Genomic DNA, 19,150 nt, shown 5'->3' with positions numbered 1-19,150 from the left:
CATCGTTAGTCATGCAAGGCGCACTGTGAATCAAAATCTGTGTTGTGACTGCTTTATCAGATAAATGATGCAATCATAAGGTGCAAAAATCTTAAAGTTTACATTACACTCTTATTAACCCCTTTTTAGTCTTACACCCTCCATGTGTTTTACATTCTACAGGGGCTAAAAATTCGACAGATTATAAACACCAGATTGAGAATAATCAGATTTCTATGAGAAAGAAATATCACCAAAGAAGATGGGGATGTTTTCTCATGTTTTGGACTTATGTGATAAGCTAATGCTAAATGCTCAATCAAGTCAACTGCTTAGGTTCCATAAAGTTCCTGCACTGCATCTGATCCCTCCACCTTAAGAAGGGTGCTTCGTTCAGCTGTGGGAGGGACTTCAAACAGACTTTAGAGGAAGTGAGGAGGGACCGGTTTGTGAGAGCCCCTATGCTGACAGTTTTCTGGTGGCTTTCATCCAGTGTGTCTGCACTGCGTGGGTCCACATCAGGGTTTCTGATTTTCCAGACTGATAGCAAGTCGTTCATCACAAAACTGCTTTAGCTAATCCATTAGATTCTTGGATAAGCTAAATCAGAAATAACCTGAGTAAGAGCATTATACATTTGGACTGCAGCTTGCTCTTAAATACAGGATATCTAAACCTGTGACAGACATGTTGAAGTGGGACAAATAGACATATTATTCCCAGACTCCACCTGGAAATACAAAACAGCATTTGTTGAAGCTGCCTTAGTCTGGTTGTTAAGTTTGCTACAGAGTTCAGTAGACAGTTTCCACTAGGGATGTTCTGAAGTGACTAAAGTCCTAGTTGTTAAAATGGAAACTCAAATTCAACAATTAATTATTCACAACTAAACACGGAGACACAGAATCTGCAGGTCAATTACGTCAAATTAGTTTGCTGAGTGTGGCTAACATCAACAGAGGTAGCACCACCAACCTTCAGTCCGCCTTGCAGGTTAACATCCACTTGCCTATGCTTGTTACACATCGCTCTGGTAGAGATGTTATGCTACTTGCCTGTCTAACCAGAAACAGCCTCCATACGGCTCTATCTCATTGATCATTAGTTGACTAAACGCAAACATCCCTTGTTTCAACATCAGACACAGAAAATAATTCTAACTAAACAAAAATCAAAGACAACCCACTGAAGCATCTGCAAAGTCATTTTGCTTCTTTGCACTAAAAAAAATCTTTAGACCATTCATTATTTATTTCTAATCTCATTAGTTCTTACTCTGCATATTCTTAAAACTTGAAGGATGACTTAAATATATGTTTTCAGGCTGTGGCACAGTGCTAGAGGTTGTTGTCCAGCAATTGAAAGGTTAGTGATTCAATCCAAGCTCATCAGTCTACATGTTTGTGTGTCCTTGGGCAAGACACTGAATGGTATAGCCAGAGGTTTGTGGATGTGTGAGGGTGATTAGTAGTGATTGAGTGAGTGGTTGTGCACTGTGCATACCAGCCTCTGCAATCAGATTGCGTAGATGTAAAGTTCTTTGAATCGTTCAAAGATCAAAAGAGTGCTGTCTGAGTGCAGGCAATGTACCTTTTTGTAAAACTGCACCAGAGCTTGGATGATGCTGTTGACTCATAGTGAGAAGGTTCCTGGTTAGAGTCCCCAATCGGGCAGGTGCCTTTCTGTGTGGAGTTTGCACGTTCTCGCCTGTGCATGCGTAGGTTCTCTCCGGGTTCTGGCTTCCACCCACAGTCCAAAAACATGCTCACAAGGTTCATTGGTCACTCTAAATTGCCCATAGGTGTGAGTGTATGCTGAATGATTGTGTCTTTGCATGTTTGCCCTGTGATAGGTTGGCGACCTGTCCAGGGTGTACTCTGCCTTCCGCCCAAAGTCAGCTGGGATTGGCTCCACCCCCCGTGACCCCTAACGGGATATGCGGTCAAGATAATGGATGGATGGATGGATGCTTGGAACTCACTACAAAGCACTTTAAAAATCCTAAGTTGTAAACTTTTTAAACTCTGATTGATCATCTCTTTTTTATTTGCTTGTCTTGCATTTTAATGTTTCTTTTACATGCTCAACGTCATTGTAAATGAGGGCTTTGTTCTCAATGATTTTCAAGTCTAAATGAAGACAATTGTTCTGTTAAACAAACTAAACCACACTTGATATCTTAAGAGAAAACGTTTAACCAGAAGCAGGCAGGACATCTGTAGAAGAGGGCTTAAAAATCTTAGACTTTTTCAGAGGTATTTGGATTTCGAGTGTTGCATAGGAGTTTGGCAGCAGCTTAACCAGAGACCTCACTCCTCCAAAAAGTTGCTCATTCTCTCCTCGACATTTCAGAATGAGCTCCTGGATCCACATTCAGATTTACTATGAAATAAGCTACTTAAGTACAAATACAACAAAAGAAAAGTAGTAACACTTCCCCAACAAAGTCCCAGCTGATGCTAAATAGATAGCAGCACCTAACTGACCCTTTTCTACTGTTGTAAGCCGACTGCTTTAAGAAACACTTCACTGCCTCTCCCCTGTGAGTCACATCTCTTCTCCTGCTGCCTCCTACTCTACTCTGCTCCGCTCTGCTCTCATCTCAAGTAGATATAAAAAAAAAAGTCTGCTGTGCTCTCTTTCCTTTAGCTCTTCCTTTCAAACACTTCAAGAGCCCTCCTCCATTATTCTCAGGTCACAACTATTATCCAAAGCAGTGCATTTTACAGTCCATTTCATTGGCTCTAATTCATTGGCTCCAAAGAAGAATACTTGAAGGATATCGAGAGGAACATTCAAGGAAAGAAAACCCACCTTGGTTGTCTAACTTTGTTTCCCGTACTGCAGCTCCATCCTTTCAGATCTGGCAGCACTTTACACTCTTCTCCATCCATGCAGGGATGCATCTGGCACCACCACTTCTGTGCAACTATGGATGCTGAGGAAAAAGAAGATGGTCATTTAAAAAACAGGAAGAAAGGGGAGAACAGGAGGCAATTAACAACCAAGTGTAGCTGGTTCAGCCTCGTCTGAAGCAACAAGGGCCTTTGGTTTCTCTCCACTCCCAGTGATTGAAGAGAGCGTCTTTTGATCCGTCAGTCCTGCCCTTGTGTGTTTCCAGGTCTGAATTAAAGGGTTGTGGGGTCAATGTCAAGCCGGTGAGCGCTGTGAGCAGGTGCTCAGGTGTGAGCCGGGTGGATGTTTGTACGTAGGAGGGGGTAATAAAGCGTGCAGCAGAGGTTGGAGCATCAAGGTCTTAGCAGCTCAGAGGAGGCCTGCAGGGGAGAAAACAGCTTCCCCTGACATTTCTGAAGTGAAAAGAGAAGTGTCAAAATAGAGGAAGCCCGTTCTGTGTGAGGAGAGGAGATAGGGATCGATTCACACGTAACTGAGGCCACTTTTGACGTGATATGAAATGACCTGGCCTTCTGCTCTGATATCTCCTCTACAGACAAAAGGGTGAACAAATAACTGCTGGGAGATTTGATTTGGAAGATTATAAAGCCTTCAGGACACAACAGTAAGAACAATAAAATACATATCTCTGTGTTTCCTCTTCTTCAGCTTTCAACAATAAACCGCTCCTGCCATAATACAGCGACAGGTGTGACATTTTCGCACCATTTCGAAGCACATTTCCTCCCTAATTAACAGACAGTCACAAATCATTACCAGAACCATAATGAGAAGAAGGCATGCGTACCGTCTACACATGATGGAGCTGCTCTCGTTGTTCCCGCCACCTGTCCAGGGAAGCAGGAGCATTTGACAGTCTGGGATCTCTCCTCAATCTTGTTCTTGTTGCAGCACCGGTGTGCAGCAATTACCTCACAGGTACCCGCTTTCACATGAACTGAAACACAGGAAAAACACATGAGGGTTAGAATACATGACGGTGTTCAGAGACAGGAATTCAGGTTGGTTTTTTTTATACTTTTTTAACAAAGCATCATGCAGTAACAAATAAATTAATTAATCATAGGTTTTGGCCTTAATAAAGTCTGCTTTGTACGCTCAGATGTTCAACTTTACACTTTCTTTTTTGTTTTGTTTATTGAGACAATTTAAAAGCGATGGAACATTTAACTAGCCCAAAACAAATGTACAAACGGCAGATTCTGATGAAAAAGGAATGTACCAATTACCGCAAGTCATTCAGAAGTGCTCAAGTGAGCTGTTTGTTTTGGCAGAGGCCATTCTGATGTGTCCTTTCAAAATAAAAGCCAAACAAGGATTTCTGGTTATTTTCAATCAGAGTTATGAACAAAATCTGTGTTCACTGAAATAGTGTTCCACTATTAGTCCAATTAAAAACGAGTCAGTGGAACTGGGCTTCTTTGTTCATAATCTCTGCTTGAAAATATCCAGTATTATCGCTATATTTTTAAATATCGTTTGCTTTTATTTTGAAAGGACACATCGAATGACCTCTGATAGATAGGACAGTTCTCTACGCCAAAACAAACCGCTCACTCGATCACTCCCGAGAAAAGATCAAACTCTGTTCTTATCAACATTTACACAGCGCCCTAACTTCTTTGAAATTTGGGTTATAGATTAATTCCTCCCTCACAGGACATAAAGTAACCTTGAACCTTGAGGATGCTGTTCTGGTGTACACAGACTTATTATTTGTTTAGATACATGCTGTAAAAAAACATGTCACCCAGTGCGGTTCAAGCTTTTTGACTTCTTTTAATCTATTTATGGACACAAATTAATCTTTGGCAAACTAGAATTTAGCACAGCTTTGGCTCAAAGGACAATAAACAAGACGGTACATTGAACTTTTGGTTTAGTGCTTTATCCACATCATCATTCCACTACAGTGAAAATACTTCACACATACATCTTAAACTAATATTTTGTAGTGGTAAAGATCCTAAAATGAACAGGAAATACCCTTTCTCGCGCCTCTTTCAGGAAGTAGAAAGCAAAACATGAGCCCTCTCCTGTCTCTACAGTAAAACTGAAGCTTCTACAAGAAGCCTGTTATCTAGCTCGACAAAGACTATGATAACAGGGGGACACAGCAGGTCTGTCAGGGGGCATTGAGTAATTTCACAGCACAGTCTTGTTTCTTTTTTCTTGTTTCTTGTTTTCAAACATCCAATCATGATGTCTGCGTGAATCCAGGTCATCCCCAGGTGAAGGAGCTGAGCTTTGAACCCAGCTCCACCTGTCTTTGTATCCTTGAGAAACACACCTTCTCCTCTGACCCTGTAACCCCACCAGAGGGACGAGCGGTGAACTATTTCCGATGGGATAACACTAATGTAGTTACAGAACATCAAAATACACACATACCTCTTGAAAATGACTTAATGAACATCACTAAACTGCTTATTTGTGTGAAAGAACATTACAATATCAATTAGGAGGACACTGTTTTCACTGCTAATAAGTTTGATCAAACATCAATACTGCTCTCTAGTTTATATTCATTACTTTTCTGCATGGGCTCATCGTCATTCTGAGCGTGTTTGTGTATTTACACGCAACAATCAGATTGGGCTGTTGGGAAAAAAACAACAAAAAAAGCATTTGAAAAGTTCTGACATTCCCGTCAGATAAGCCTTAATTACACCCGTAAGATGTTCAATTTGGGACTGGACTGCAAAATAGATTGCAAAGGAGCTTCCATCTTCCCATTAGCTTAGCAATCCAAAATCTCATCTACAACATTAAAAACATTTTGCCACCAATCAATAAGGTGCTATTCACATTCCCACAAAAGGCAAGACAACAATTGGCGATCGAGTGCCTTTCAGCCAGGAGAAACTTGCTGAGCACTAACAGGTCAGGCTCCTTGCCCTTCATGTTATTATCCCTAAGCCACCAGCACGCCCCTCGGTCAAAGTGAATCTCAGAAGTTAGAAGGCTCGGATGGAATATTCCAACTTTGTTTAGTGATAGGTACACGTGGACAAAAGGCAAGCACAGGAGGTCTGATGAGCAAAGACACTAGATGCAAATCACCGGATCATAGGGAGGACAAACTACACGTGTTGCTGTCAGATCGCTCATGTGCACACTGCGTCTTGTGTCTGCTTCATGTTAATTTTGGAGGACATGTGCGGCTGATGCAACAATAGGAGAGTTGCAGCAGCTATAATGTGCACGAGTACGGATAGTTAAGGCAAGTGTATCTCCCCATCAACCCCCACCCCTGAGACCTCCACACATACCTCTGCTTATACCAAAACACACAAAGGTGATGGACAAATAAATCTCTAAAGATATAAACGTGCAAATAAGTATAGTTTGTTTGATTTATTCAACCCTGAAAATGTCATGCATGGGTAGGGAAAAAATGCCTGCACTAATTCCAAAGCTATTTCACAAGCTTAAACATTCTGTCATTCATGGTCCATCTTGTATCCTTGGATCATTGAATTCCCCAACTCACTACACTCTACCAAACGTATACATGGTCTTCACATCTGCCCATAAATATTACATTTGCCTGTGAAGGTTTGTATATGATTTTTTTTTCTCATCAACAAACACTGAGCGATGCTTTTCACCCAGCCTTCATGCTAGGTCTCTCTTTTTTCAGTCCTGAAACCATTTTGCTTGCAGCCTGCACAATTAAACATATTTAATCTCTTCCAGGAGTCTACTCCAGACCTCACACTCTTGCATTTGCAACAGATTAGGCTACAAACAAACTTTGTTGTATTAGCATCTCTGACAGACAGCAAACATGATTTTCCTCCACAAAAAAATGTCTGTGCCTACATCTTAAAAAAAAAGGGGGTGGGGGGGGGGGGGCTTTACAGTCACTACTGCAGATCAGTGAAATGATATAATCACATTATTTGGTATCTCTCTGTGCAGTTGCTTGAAAATCCTGTAATGCCATTTGAATGATGTGTGACTTTTGTAAGGAATAAATCTGGTAGTCTGAGGGATACAGAAATCCTATCCTACTGTATCATTTCCAGTATCCGTGACGGATCAGACCTCCCTGCATCTTCTTCGTAAATGTTATAGATATGTGGTGGATCCTATGACTTATATATTTCTGCATCATCCCTGATTCATGTCCTTTTCGTTCAGTTTGTCTTCTTCACCTTGTCTGCAAGTCTTATACACTGTCTCTCCTTGGTTGTACTTTTACTGTATGTCCACCCACTCTGCCGTGCTGAGAGAAGAAAGCTGTACAGTGCCAGCAGCCGCTGGTCAGCTTGAGACTCGGGCTCATTAAGGTGCGGGAAGCGGCTGGTCGGGTCTGGCCGTGTGGAGAGAGCTACTGATTAAAAGTGGAGCTGCGTGCAGAGGTCGCTCACTCTTGAGGCTGGAGCTGAAACCACCATGCAGTGTGGATAGGAAGTGAGGTCAGAGAGCAGGGCGCCGGGGTCAAGCCAAGCTGGTAACGATCCATATAGAAGAAACAAGCATGAACTGTCTGACAACTGCTGGTCAGATATTTATAGTGAGGCTTTTGCCCGAGAGAAAAACATGACTAGGATGAGGACATATTACTTCACAGTCTGAGAAGCATTAAAGTATGCCACTGAAATTTTTTTAAGAAAATACAGAAAAATGAAGTGAAAATAAAATTGTTCACAGAGCGCCAACATTTCATAAATAGTTTTGACGTTTATGGAAGAGCAAGTGAAGAAGACTGACACTGATCTCACTTCTTTCTAGTAAAGCAACATCCAGGTGATGGTTAACTCAGCTGTAAAAACCTTTTCTTAATTGATGTCTTTATTTTGGAACATGTTAAAAAAAAACAGCACAGAAATAAACAATCAACAAAAACAACATCGGCCATATTTATCATAAATAAACAGTACATGTGCTCGAGGAGTAGGATGAATTAACACTTAATTTATTATTACAAGGCTGGTTTATATACTGATCCTGATTTGCCGAAAGCCCCAAACAACAGTGATTCATTCTCAACAGTAATAGGGAAGAAGTCCGGTCACCTTAATATATCAATAATTGAAAATCAATAACATACTTTTTTTTTTTTTACCTCTTTAAAATATAAGGATACTTCTCTGACTGTGTTTTAACTGCTTATAATTGTATAGATTTGAAAGCAGATGTAATTATGTATACTAGGGGTCGACTGGACGATTATCAGGGGCCGATATTCAGTATTTGGCTGATTATCCAGAATGACATTTCATTTTACGAATCGTTAACAAAATTAATGAACTGATTAAAAAGTGCTGCTTTGGCCAGGCTGCAGATGTGTCTTTCCCTCTCGGTCGGTTTTCACACCACCCTTTCTCACCTCATGTCCCACCATCAACTACAGCAACACCAACTTAGGTGCAGTTGGTAGGAATGGGGTAAAAAAAAAAACTACGTTGCCCTGATTTGCTGGGAAGCCGGCATTACTTCCTCATAGAATGAGCATGAGAAGTAGGCAAAATCTGGTGGGGAGGGGTAGTGATGACATTCAAAATCTCTCCCCGAACTAATATTTATATCACAACTACCAACAGCAGCTTAAGAGATAAATCTGAGCACCTGTACGACCGGTTTAAAACAAACATGAACGATTAGAGCTGCACATTATCAGAGATACAAACTCAGCTTTATTAGTGTTGCACATATGCACCTATAGTTATTAGTGATGAAGTAGTCTCGTGTTATGAATGACAGATTTACATTGGACATTTTTCCTGTTGATGCATATCGGTTAAGAATATTTGGTATTCGGTTTCATGACTCACCAATTACTCGTACCTGTATCGGCCTTAAAAAAATCTGTCAACCTCTAGTGAATGTTCATGTTTTATTAACACATCTTTTATTTCTCACTTTAAACGTACTTGTCATGAATTTCTGATTCTGTCTGATGAAATGTTACTTGACAATAAAAGAAAAGACTTTTAAAGAGTGTTTGAGTAATTGAAAATGTGCTAGAATGTTTCTATAAATCATTTAATATTCATTCATTATTTAGAGAACGCTGCGGGCAGATCTCACACAGCAGCGTTATGTTTCACTCAAACACACATGATGCATATATGTGCGAGAGCTGCGGCTCATGGCGGCGAAGAGGTCAATGTTGAACTCAAGGACACTTTGACAATGAAAGAGGGACTGTTGAACCTTTGAGTGTCTGCTTGTTAAATGGTTTGTCTAACCACAGGGTCACCCTGTAGCCTTGTTCTCTGCACAAACCTGCTCTTTATACAGCAGCCAGGATGTGTAGCACATACATGCAGGAGAAAGGTCTGCCTGGTTGTATTCTCTGTGTGTGTATCCAGGCAGTTGTGTAAATGACTCACAACACCTGTGATCAATACATTCTATTACAGCACTTAGGACTGTCATCAGTTTGAATCAGCGGGCCCCGCATCAGCAAGAGGCAGAGATGAGAGGGGAAGAAAGGTGAAAGGACAGAGACCACTAATGAGAACTGGCAGAAGGCCCAACCCTCCAACCGATCAATACCACTCTTCAGCAGAGCACTCAGCTCTACAATCAGATTCATCGATCGCTGATTGATAAACACCAATATGCAAACTGAATCTAAACAGAGGTGTGAGGAGGAAACTCAACTTATCCTCCCCTTCCATATCTGACTGTAATCTACATAAGTTTCAACTAATCAATACAGCAAATAGACAGAATTAGGGTGAGGTGATAAACCTCTCCTTATAATCATGTTTATGTAACTTTGCCGATACATTCCCACAATCCACATTTTGGAGCAGTTTTTAAAACTACTTGGTATTAATGTTAGCAGTGTTGTCACTGAACATAATACAGCTTCAAATCAATGTTCCTCTCTGCGTCGGTACATATCTTTCCTTGTCAGCTCCCTGCAGAGGGGTTGAACATGTGACAGGTGTGTTGTGACAGCTGGTGTAAAACACGATAAAAGGATTCAAGTGGTCGACAAAGTCTGCTTAACAACAAGGTCTATATTTAGAGATTTTACATGAAAGGCAAAGTTAGAGGATTTCATTTAGTAAACATGAAAATAAAACAGCACCTGAACACACAAGTGGATTAAATGACAACATAATCAAAGCTGCTACATTTGCAGGGTTTAGCTGTCAAATAATCTCAAACATTAAATGTAAAAATAGACGCTCAGTTAAATCTCTTTACAAGACAAATGGTTGCAGACAAGATTGTGTGATTTTTTAGTTTGATATCTGTAATGTGGGTGAAAAAAAGGAGGGGTGCACACATTCTGACTTTTAGACCCAAATATTGATTACTGGGGCTTTGGTATCACCTGTCACTGATACTGATCTGATCTGATACCAGGACTAAATTAACAACCTGAATTCCATAAGTTAAGGATGAGACTGCAGGCTATTAGTAGTATAATAATAATAATAATAATAATAATAATAATAATAATAATAATAATAATAAATAAAATACATCTTTAAATTAAATAAAACTTAAATAAAAGTAATATTAAATACAATATTTTAAATGGTTGTAATTACTATCATATATATACATATATATGGCAAACTGTTCAGGAAATTAATATATATTGAATTATACTCAATATATGGAATGAAGTCTGAATATATGGAATGAAACTCGATATATATGGAATGAAGTCTGTATATATTGAATGAAACTGGATATATACGGAATGAAACTTGATATATATGGATTGAAGTCTGAATATATGGAATGAAACTCGATATATATGGAATGAAACTCGATATGTATGGAATGAAGTCTGAATATATTGAATGAAAGTCTGAATATATGGAATGAAAGCTAAAATAAGTTCTATGAATACACCACTTATAATCGTATTGTGTCATTGTAATCAAAGAGACCTGTCAGATGATGCACGCAGGTATGAGCTCCACCTGTTAACATTAAACAGGATGCTACATTATCACAAGTCTTAACAAAAGTTAGTTAGCGAGCCACAGGACTGAACCACCTGAATAAGGAAGGGGCAATATCTTCAGCTTCTGTAGAAGTGTGTATAACCTGTGATATTAATATTTTCACATGTTCACTGGCACCACCCTGCTAAATGCTTCTGCAGCCCACTGCTCCGTGTTTCTCTCGTCTGTCTTTGCAGATGGTCCAATCATCACTTTTGGATGAAACCAACTTAACAGAGAGGAGGAGTGGGTTTCTTTTTCCTATACAGCTTTACTAAACAGCACATGCATTACCCAAGGGGTTGATAAGCCCTTCTTTAAATAAATTGTAGTGAAATCCTCTCGTGCCTCCCTTATGGTTGTTTTACTAAATGCTACGTCTAACCGGAAAAAGTATCACATCCCAGAAACACAAGATGGTGCAGGCCATACATGACGTCTTTTTCATTCATATATTCAGACTTTCATTCCATATATATCGAGTTTCATTCAATATATTCAGGATTTCATTCAATATATTCAGACTTCATTCCATATATATCGAGTTTCATTCCATATATTCAGACTTTCATTCCATATATTCAGACTTCATTCCATATATATCGAGTTTCATTCAATATATCCAGACTTTCATTCCATATATTCGAGTTTCATTCAATATATACAGACTTCATTCAATATATTAATTTCCTGAATGGCTTGCCATAATATATATATATATATACACACACATATTATTATTTTGGATTGATTTTTTTTTTTAAATTAAGTTCTTTTTGGGGACATTTTTCACCTTTAATAGATAGGTCAGCTAAAGAGAGAATTAAAATAACTGTGTAACAAAAGAAAAATGTCATTATACGAGAAAAAAAAAAAAAAGTAAACTTTAAATCACATTTGTGTCAGAAAACAGTGCAGACAAACTGACATGCACTTTATCCAGCACAATCTGCCAATGGTCGAGCATTTCCTTGATGGCAGTCTGAAGTGAATCACCGGTGTGAGATCTGTGGAAGCTTGTAACGCTGCACTGTGTGGTGAGTAACTCATGTCCTACCAGTTTACTGTTAGACTAAAGAGCGACACCAGGCAAACGTCAGAGCCACAGATATCTGAGGAGAAGCTCATTGCTGTAATGTCTTTTAAACCTGTTGATAAGTGCTGGCACACTGTTTTGTTGAGTTAAAGCAGAGTGGTGTCGCAATAATACCTCATAGTAAACTCTAACTGGGTTCCTGGTGTTCAACCAAGCACGGAATCCCTTGTTTTCAATGAGTTGCATTTCTCATCCCGAACAATGAATCTAGGACCCTTCTCTGTTACTTTACACTTTCTCACCATCACTGGAAAGTTTCTTGTGTTTCATGTTTTGCATTGTTCTGAATGACTGCTTTGTTGAGCTTGTTGTTATAGTCCTCAAACTTGCAATCGTTTCTTCTTCTGTGTGTGGTTAGTGTCAGTACTCAGAGGATGTTTTATGCAGTTACATGTCATCTTGTGTTAACTCACAACTAATAATTGCACACCATAGTTTCGTTAGGTTAGTTGTTTTTTTGATTCAGGTATGTTTTGAAGCTGATATCTTCAAAGAGATATCATATGCCTCATATCCATTAAAAAACAACTTGTCATTTGAGCTATGTTTAAAAATAAATCTGCTTCCAGTTCAAAAAAGGCACTGGGAAATTCCTCTGGAGACTGAACCTTATGGAGCATCTCTGTTCTCTCATGTCAATTTAAAACTTGTTGCCAGTCTCTGGGTGAAGTGCTCTCCTGTTGTACTTATCAAAGACCTAATCCTACAGGTTAGAGCCAAGCCACAGGTTCCTTTTAGCTGGTACAGCAATCAAACAATTGATATAACACGGAGGTGGGGAGGCATCGAGAACAACACGCCGTTCCACCTGTCAGCACGACCAGCTGTATGAGCCTCACATGGCCAGTCAAGCACAAGATACAGTAACTGAAGCACAACAGGGGATAGATGAACATCAGAGGCACAGCTTTCATTGTGATACTGACTGGGAGACTTCACCGACCGAACCAAGCTGTAATCAATTATACTAACTGAGCTTAACATAACACACAGGACATTTCTGTTTTCATTGAGGAACAGAGGAAGTATTCTGTTCAGCTTCATGTCTAAAAGAGTCTGTGAATAAGTATTCAGAGCGTGTCATTAAGGTGACATGATCCAAAGACTTCTTAAATACTGTTATTTTCTTTGTGCTCCTTTTTTTTATGTTACATTTCTGCATCAAGGTTAAATCTACCTGCAGACATAAAATCTAACAGCACGCACAGAGTCCTTACTCATTTTAAATAATATGCTTTGTGACTAAGTATGAGGCTGAATCATTCCTGAGACCTAACTTCAACACTGTCTACTCAAAATGTAAGAAAATCTCATTTTATACAAAATAACTTCTAACACCTCAAAGCTCTCATTAAATTTACCTTTGCAAAATCTCCTCATCCCCTTTTTCTTGTTAAGCAGTGTGAACTTTATCAAAATTCTAATCTATCATTTACAGAAATGAAATAGGATTAGTAAGTTCAAACCTACAGCCTGTGAAACCCAATCAACACTTTGAGACAGCAGAGGTGCGTCTCCAGTCAAGCAAATGTGCCGTCATTCGACAGATAATGTAAAAGCTGGTGCAAAACAATGACAGGTTCATTGTATCAGAGAAGTGTATCACTCTGAATATATTTTAGTCAATATGTTACTCAAGATTCGAGATTACAGAAAGCCTTATTGCCAAGTGAGCTCACACACACAATTTGATGTTGTTATTTGAATATCTGTACACAGAAACAAAAACATTGGTACTCAACATGATGATGTGATTTATCAAAACAAATCACAGTGGTAGAGTGACTCATCATCACCAAGAATTGCCCAGTAAACAAACAGTAAGTCAACCTGTCCACTGAAAAACAGTAACCTTTCTTTAGACTTCTAGCTTCTATGTGACATAGTTTCCTTCTACAGATTAATGGAACAGCATTTTAGGCTTTAGCTTACTTTGGAATTGCTAACAATTAAAAAAAAAATAGAAATGAACCAAAACAAAACAAAAGGATACATCAATCATTCAATCAATCAATCAATCAAGCTTTATTTATATGAAGCGAGGGGATACTATAAGATACGACATGAACAATACACTACAATGTGAAAATAAATTAAACTAAGGGATATTATACGATACAAAATGAAGGAATACGATACTATAGGATACAATTTGAAATTAAATGAAACAAAATGAAACTATAATATAGATAATAATAATAAGAAATACAAAAAAAAAAAAAAAAGGAAAATAATTAACAATCCACATCCAAGCAGGGAAGTGGATAACAGGATAACAACAAACATTTATTGCACATTGCCCATCACACACATGATCTGCATTATACACAATGGATAAAGTAAAGAAGATGACAACACAATGAAGCTCTAGTTTAGCACAAACCTTACAGCTTCAAGGAACACCATCCCACATTTTTATTGATCTAGGTATAAATGAGTTCTTAAAACGGTTAAGTATGATTTGAGGAGATCTGTATCGTCCCCCAGATGCTATAAGCTCAAAGTCTGAGAGAAGAATTTGAGATGGGTCGGATGATACTCTCTGTGCCTGTCCAAGTACACAAAAACACCCAAATATTAATATCGGACACCCTCAAACACTGGTGCTAGACTTAGCATTATAACTGAATATCTTTATGACAGTTATAAAGCCATAAAAGCAAATCTGCAACATGAGCGTGACTCAATCTTTACTACAAACTGAATATTACTTCATCTTCCAAGGGCTTTATTTCTGGAAGAATCAGTGCAGGTTATCAAGGATGTGAACTGCAATAACTCTGGAGTGTTCTTTCTGGTGCTCAGAGGAAAAAGTCTAACATGAGGGCTACAAGAAAGCTGATAACGGCAAAGCAGACGTACAGCTTGATTTCTTTTTAATGACTGTGTTGAAAAGCAAAGGAATCAATATGAACCAGTGAACCGGAGACAGGGTTTACACTGTTATCAGCTGTTTACACTCCAGAACATCCTTAAACTACTGAGGGCGCCAAGACTAGGAGGAAGGAGAAACATAATTACTGAAGTACATAACTTGTTAAATGCTTTAATAATTAAACAACTTATACAGCAACTGGCAGCTAGTCACCAACAGAGTACAGACAAATCAACAACCTGGTCATCTGAAGTGCAGAGATCAAACAAGCGCACTTGACAGACTTCAGTAACAAATCACAGGAAGCAGAAAGTGAGTGCTCAGACCTGTTCGGTTGGATTAACATCAAATCAGATGCTATTTCTTGACCTCCTTGTTGACATGAATGGATGTCTCGGCCTGACAGGCAACAAACTTCTTTATCCACTGAGGCATGAAGCAACAAGTCCAGCATCCATGGGCTATTCACCACAGAGGGATGGAGAGCAAAATATACAGAGTGCATTTTCTGTTTCAATCTGGCCTCATAGAGCAAGCCGCCAGCCGGCCTTTTTCAGTCGGAAAAATGTGGAGGCAGATCAAAACAGTGAAAACAGAGTCATGTCCTGGCCACAGGCCCAGACCGCAGAAACAGCGGCAGTCATAAAAACAGAGGTTTTAGGCCATACAATGGAGACAGACCATGAATAAGTAATGATTCAAATCATACTGTTTGCTACTGATGCTGATAACCCGTTTGAGTCCACTCAAAAGCTTCTACATGCTGAATAAAAACACCTGCAGTATATTTTTCAGGTAAAGCTGAGCCTGTGGTGCTAAAGCTGCCAGCTTCACACCAACAAAACACTCATTAGAGGAGAGTGAGAGAGGGTATTAAAAATAGTTCCAGGTAGAACAATACAACTGGCAGCATTAAATTTGTTCATGTAGCAGCAAAGACAAAGACACAGACTGAGGTATTGGTTTATGACATATTTGTTCATCTGCCTGCTGGGAAATGTAGTGAGAACTCTCCAAAGACTTGTGTTTAATAGGATTAACATATTCAGAAAAGATTGACTGATCTCTTCTGAGCTGTAAACCTGCTAAGCTGGCAATCAAGCCAAACAGGACCCAGGAAACAAGTCAACATCTGAGTGACAGACTGAAGCAGGAGGTAAGAGTAAAGGGACATTTTAAGCACATGTTCATTTCTGTCCTCATCAAAAAACAATTTCACCAATTATCAATATCCTTCACCTAACTTTGCTTTGATGGATTACAAATTTGGGTCCTGAATCATTTGCACTGGCTAAAGCTGTGCAGATGAGCCAGAAAGACACTCAAATTCACAAATTATGCACAAAGGGTTAAATGCTCCACAAACTGCACTGCAGAGCAAATAAAGTCTCTGTGAACAAGTGTTGTTTGCACACGTTAAACTGAGACATTATGGTTTAATTTGGAGGAAAATGTGCCCCTTTCTGTGCAATTAAGCCTCATTGCAAAAAACACCTAATGCACAAACAGTGGTGCTAACAAACTTGTACAGTTAGAGTGAAACATTTACCATCTGCCAAGAGCTCGTGACTCCGCTGGAGTATTTATAAGTGTCAAAACTCGTCACAAATGACCAATAAATAATGTATATGTGCATTAAATCTGTTATAATTACTTTGAAATGACTATTTGTATAATAATCAGGAGTTAAATACATAGACTGTACATAAAATGGACTTCATCTCACTCGGCTCGAAGTTAGGGCCGCCGCAAAAACTGCTCCCCAGGGTTTTACATCCGGTTTTACTTTGATTGACAGCTCCCGTAGAGAGAAACTCCGTAGGACCTTGGGACGCTACGCTGTAGGGCGGAGCTTGTTACCGTGGAAACACACAAATTCCGTACTGCGCAGACTCTGGCTGCAGAAGATTTACAAGATGGCAGTGTTCTGGGATGGGATATTTTGGTTTCAAATCCATTTGTCCATTATATATACAGTCTATGGTTAAATCAGTCCAAGGCTGTCTATGGCTCAACTCCCACACTCACATGCTGAGCCATGCTAAAAAAAAAAAAGAGCAATTAATCATCTAAAAATTAGATGAATAGTTCTATTAATGGTAACTTGTCAACTATCATAATAGTCATAGTCCTAGTTGAAATAATATACTGAAGATATTGTTAAAGGAGTGCATGTTATGTTCAGCAGTTTATTTTCCCTTGGAAGCACCCTAACTATTTGACAGTCCAACCATAATCCCGCTGCAACACAAGGCTTTGAGATCAAACTGGTTTGAGTTACTGAAATATAAAAAGTGAGTTTTGCTTGCTCATCTGTCTTTATTCTCTTAGGTCAGTTTCCTGTTGGCAGATTTTCTGTTACTTTTTAATCTTTGACTCACAGAGGACAATCTTTAGAGAGAAAGAATATAGAAACAGATGAGTGGGCCCTCACAATCCCCGAGTGTATGCTTTAGTGGTTTAGATGAAGTCCATGTCAGTACCATTCATCTGGCTGCCAAGATGTTAGAGCCCACTATTGACTGATCAATTGGAGTCCCTCAAGGAATCATACAGCCTTATAAGTGAAAGGCTACTGAAGTTATTAAACCCGGGGACAGCAGCGGCAGCAGCAGAGAGAGACTCAGCCCTCTGCAGGGAAAGTGTTGTCTTGACATGGTTACTCATTCTCCAGACAGTCGCTGGAAATGTAATAAGGGATGTTCAGACACACCATCAGAGAACCATTATAGTCCTTTTCTCATTTCATCGTGTGGTTTTCCAGCGCAAGGCAATTTTTCATCACCTCATCTTTAAATGCCAAGAAACAAAAAATAAATGGAGCATTTTTCTATATTTTCCTCATAAGCCACAAGTACTTGAAATACTTCAGTTTGATACATGAATAAAAATATTGTCTTTCCTTCCTTAAATTTAAGTTCTGAAAACATGAAAAAAAGTGCCAAAGCTGTAACAAAAAATAAAATATTTTATGTTTCTAATATTTTCATCCAAGTTTCTTTGCTGCACACGAGGAATACCACTGAAGAAGCCAAATGTGTTACAGCTGTTCAACTCTGTATTTATTCTACAGGTAGCTCTGACCTTGTGATCTGATTTGAAAATAGCCATTGTATTCATCATCACTGAGATAGTTTACTATAAGTTAACACTACCATAGACTGTATAAAACATGGAAGTAGTCTTGGTGACATCATCCATTGGTTTCTGATGCAGACTTTTTAAGACAATAACAGGAAATGGTAAAAATCAGTCCCCTCAGCTCTGCCAGCTCTGTGTTTGTTAGTGTCCCCGCTCTCACCTCGCTGGATGAATAACTTCATATTTAGTTTTTTATTACCATTATTAATAATTCCTCTTCAAATGTTGTTCACAGATACATTGCAGCACAATGTTTGTTCCTAAGTTTGTGCACAAGGCACCAAAAGATATAATCATAACATCTATCAACAGTAGTCACCATATTGGAAATGCTGACTCAACCTATTTTTTGATTGATCTAACAACAGGCAAAGAGGCGGAGTTGAGGCCAGTTGTCAGCAAGCAGCAACCTCCAGTCTTAAAATGTGAAGCCCATGCGAAAGTTCTAAAAACTGCAGTTCATCAAGCGTCCACTTGAGGCTGGCTGCCGAAACACCGAAAACCACATACACACCCGTTCAAAGAAGACGATCTTTCAACAATAGTAAACATGTTAACAGCCTGGTTCACAAAATGGTTTCAGTCTGAATCGCTAATTTCTCTAGAGGCACACACTGTACGAGAAGTTAATTTTTTTTACAACTCGTTATCTTTGAAGATATTAAACTTATGAGTTTTGCCCAACTAAGGGGCATGGCTGACTTGATTGACAGGCGGGCACCCTGTCGCTGTCCGCAAAAAAGCTAAAGGCCTGCCTCTTTACCTCACACTAGCTCAGACAAAGTTAGGTTGTGATTAACATTTCCAATATGGCACTCGCCAACAAAACAACACTTCAGACACGGATACTACCTCCTTTTTAGTATAGCTAAAAGCAACAACGTACCCACCTGTCAGTAAAGTCAGCACTGCCCCTAAATATGCAAAACCTGTAACCTTAATATCCTTAAAAAATAATGACTCTTAAAAAACTCTCCTTGGAACAGTATGTGTGAACAGAGAAATGAGCAATTCAGATCAAAATACAAAATACAACTACTCTGAGCTTGGTGGAAAATCTAACAGTCATTTAACAGTCATCAGCTGCAGTTAGGTTGGGGAACTATTTGACTCAGTGAAGCAAAAATTGAAAATCTGTTCCAAACTATCACAACTGATCACTAAACACCACCTGTTAAACTGTTTTTATAAATGCAGTATCACATTCAAGGCCAT

The 19,150-nt window shown here is 39.1% G+C and overlaps 1 protein-coding gene across 2 annotated transcripts in view; it reads right to left on the bottom strand.

Moving 5' to 3' along the window:
* The window catches only part of LOC117828701 (chemokine-like protein TAFA-2), a 141,731-nt gene that overhangs the window by 12,800 nt on the left and 109,781 nt on the right, over positions 1-19,150 (bottom strand). For both annotated transcript variants that reach the window (XM_034707073.1, XM_034706320.1), the window contains 2 exons: positions 3,683-3,832; positions 2,794-2,917 (listed from right to left, as the gene is read on the bottom strand). In XM_034707073.1, coding sequence (XP_034562964.1) covers positions 2,794-2,917; positions 3,683-3,832 — 274 coding nt within the window. The remainder of the gene's footprint in view (positions 1-2,793; positions 2,918-3,682; positions 3,833-19,150) is intronic.

Source organism: Notolabrus celidotus, chromosome 1 (genome assembly GCF_009762535.1).
Source record: "Notolabrus celidotus isolate fNotCel1 chromosome 1, fNotCel1.pri, whole genome shotgun sequence".
Lineage (NCBI taxonomy): Eukaryota > Metazoa > Chordata > Actinopteri > Labriformes > Labridae > Notolabrus > Notolabrus celidotus.
The sequence above is the reverse complement of the archived record's forward strand: the minus strand, read 5'-3'. Positions and strand labels throughout refer to the sequence as shown.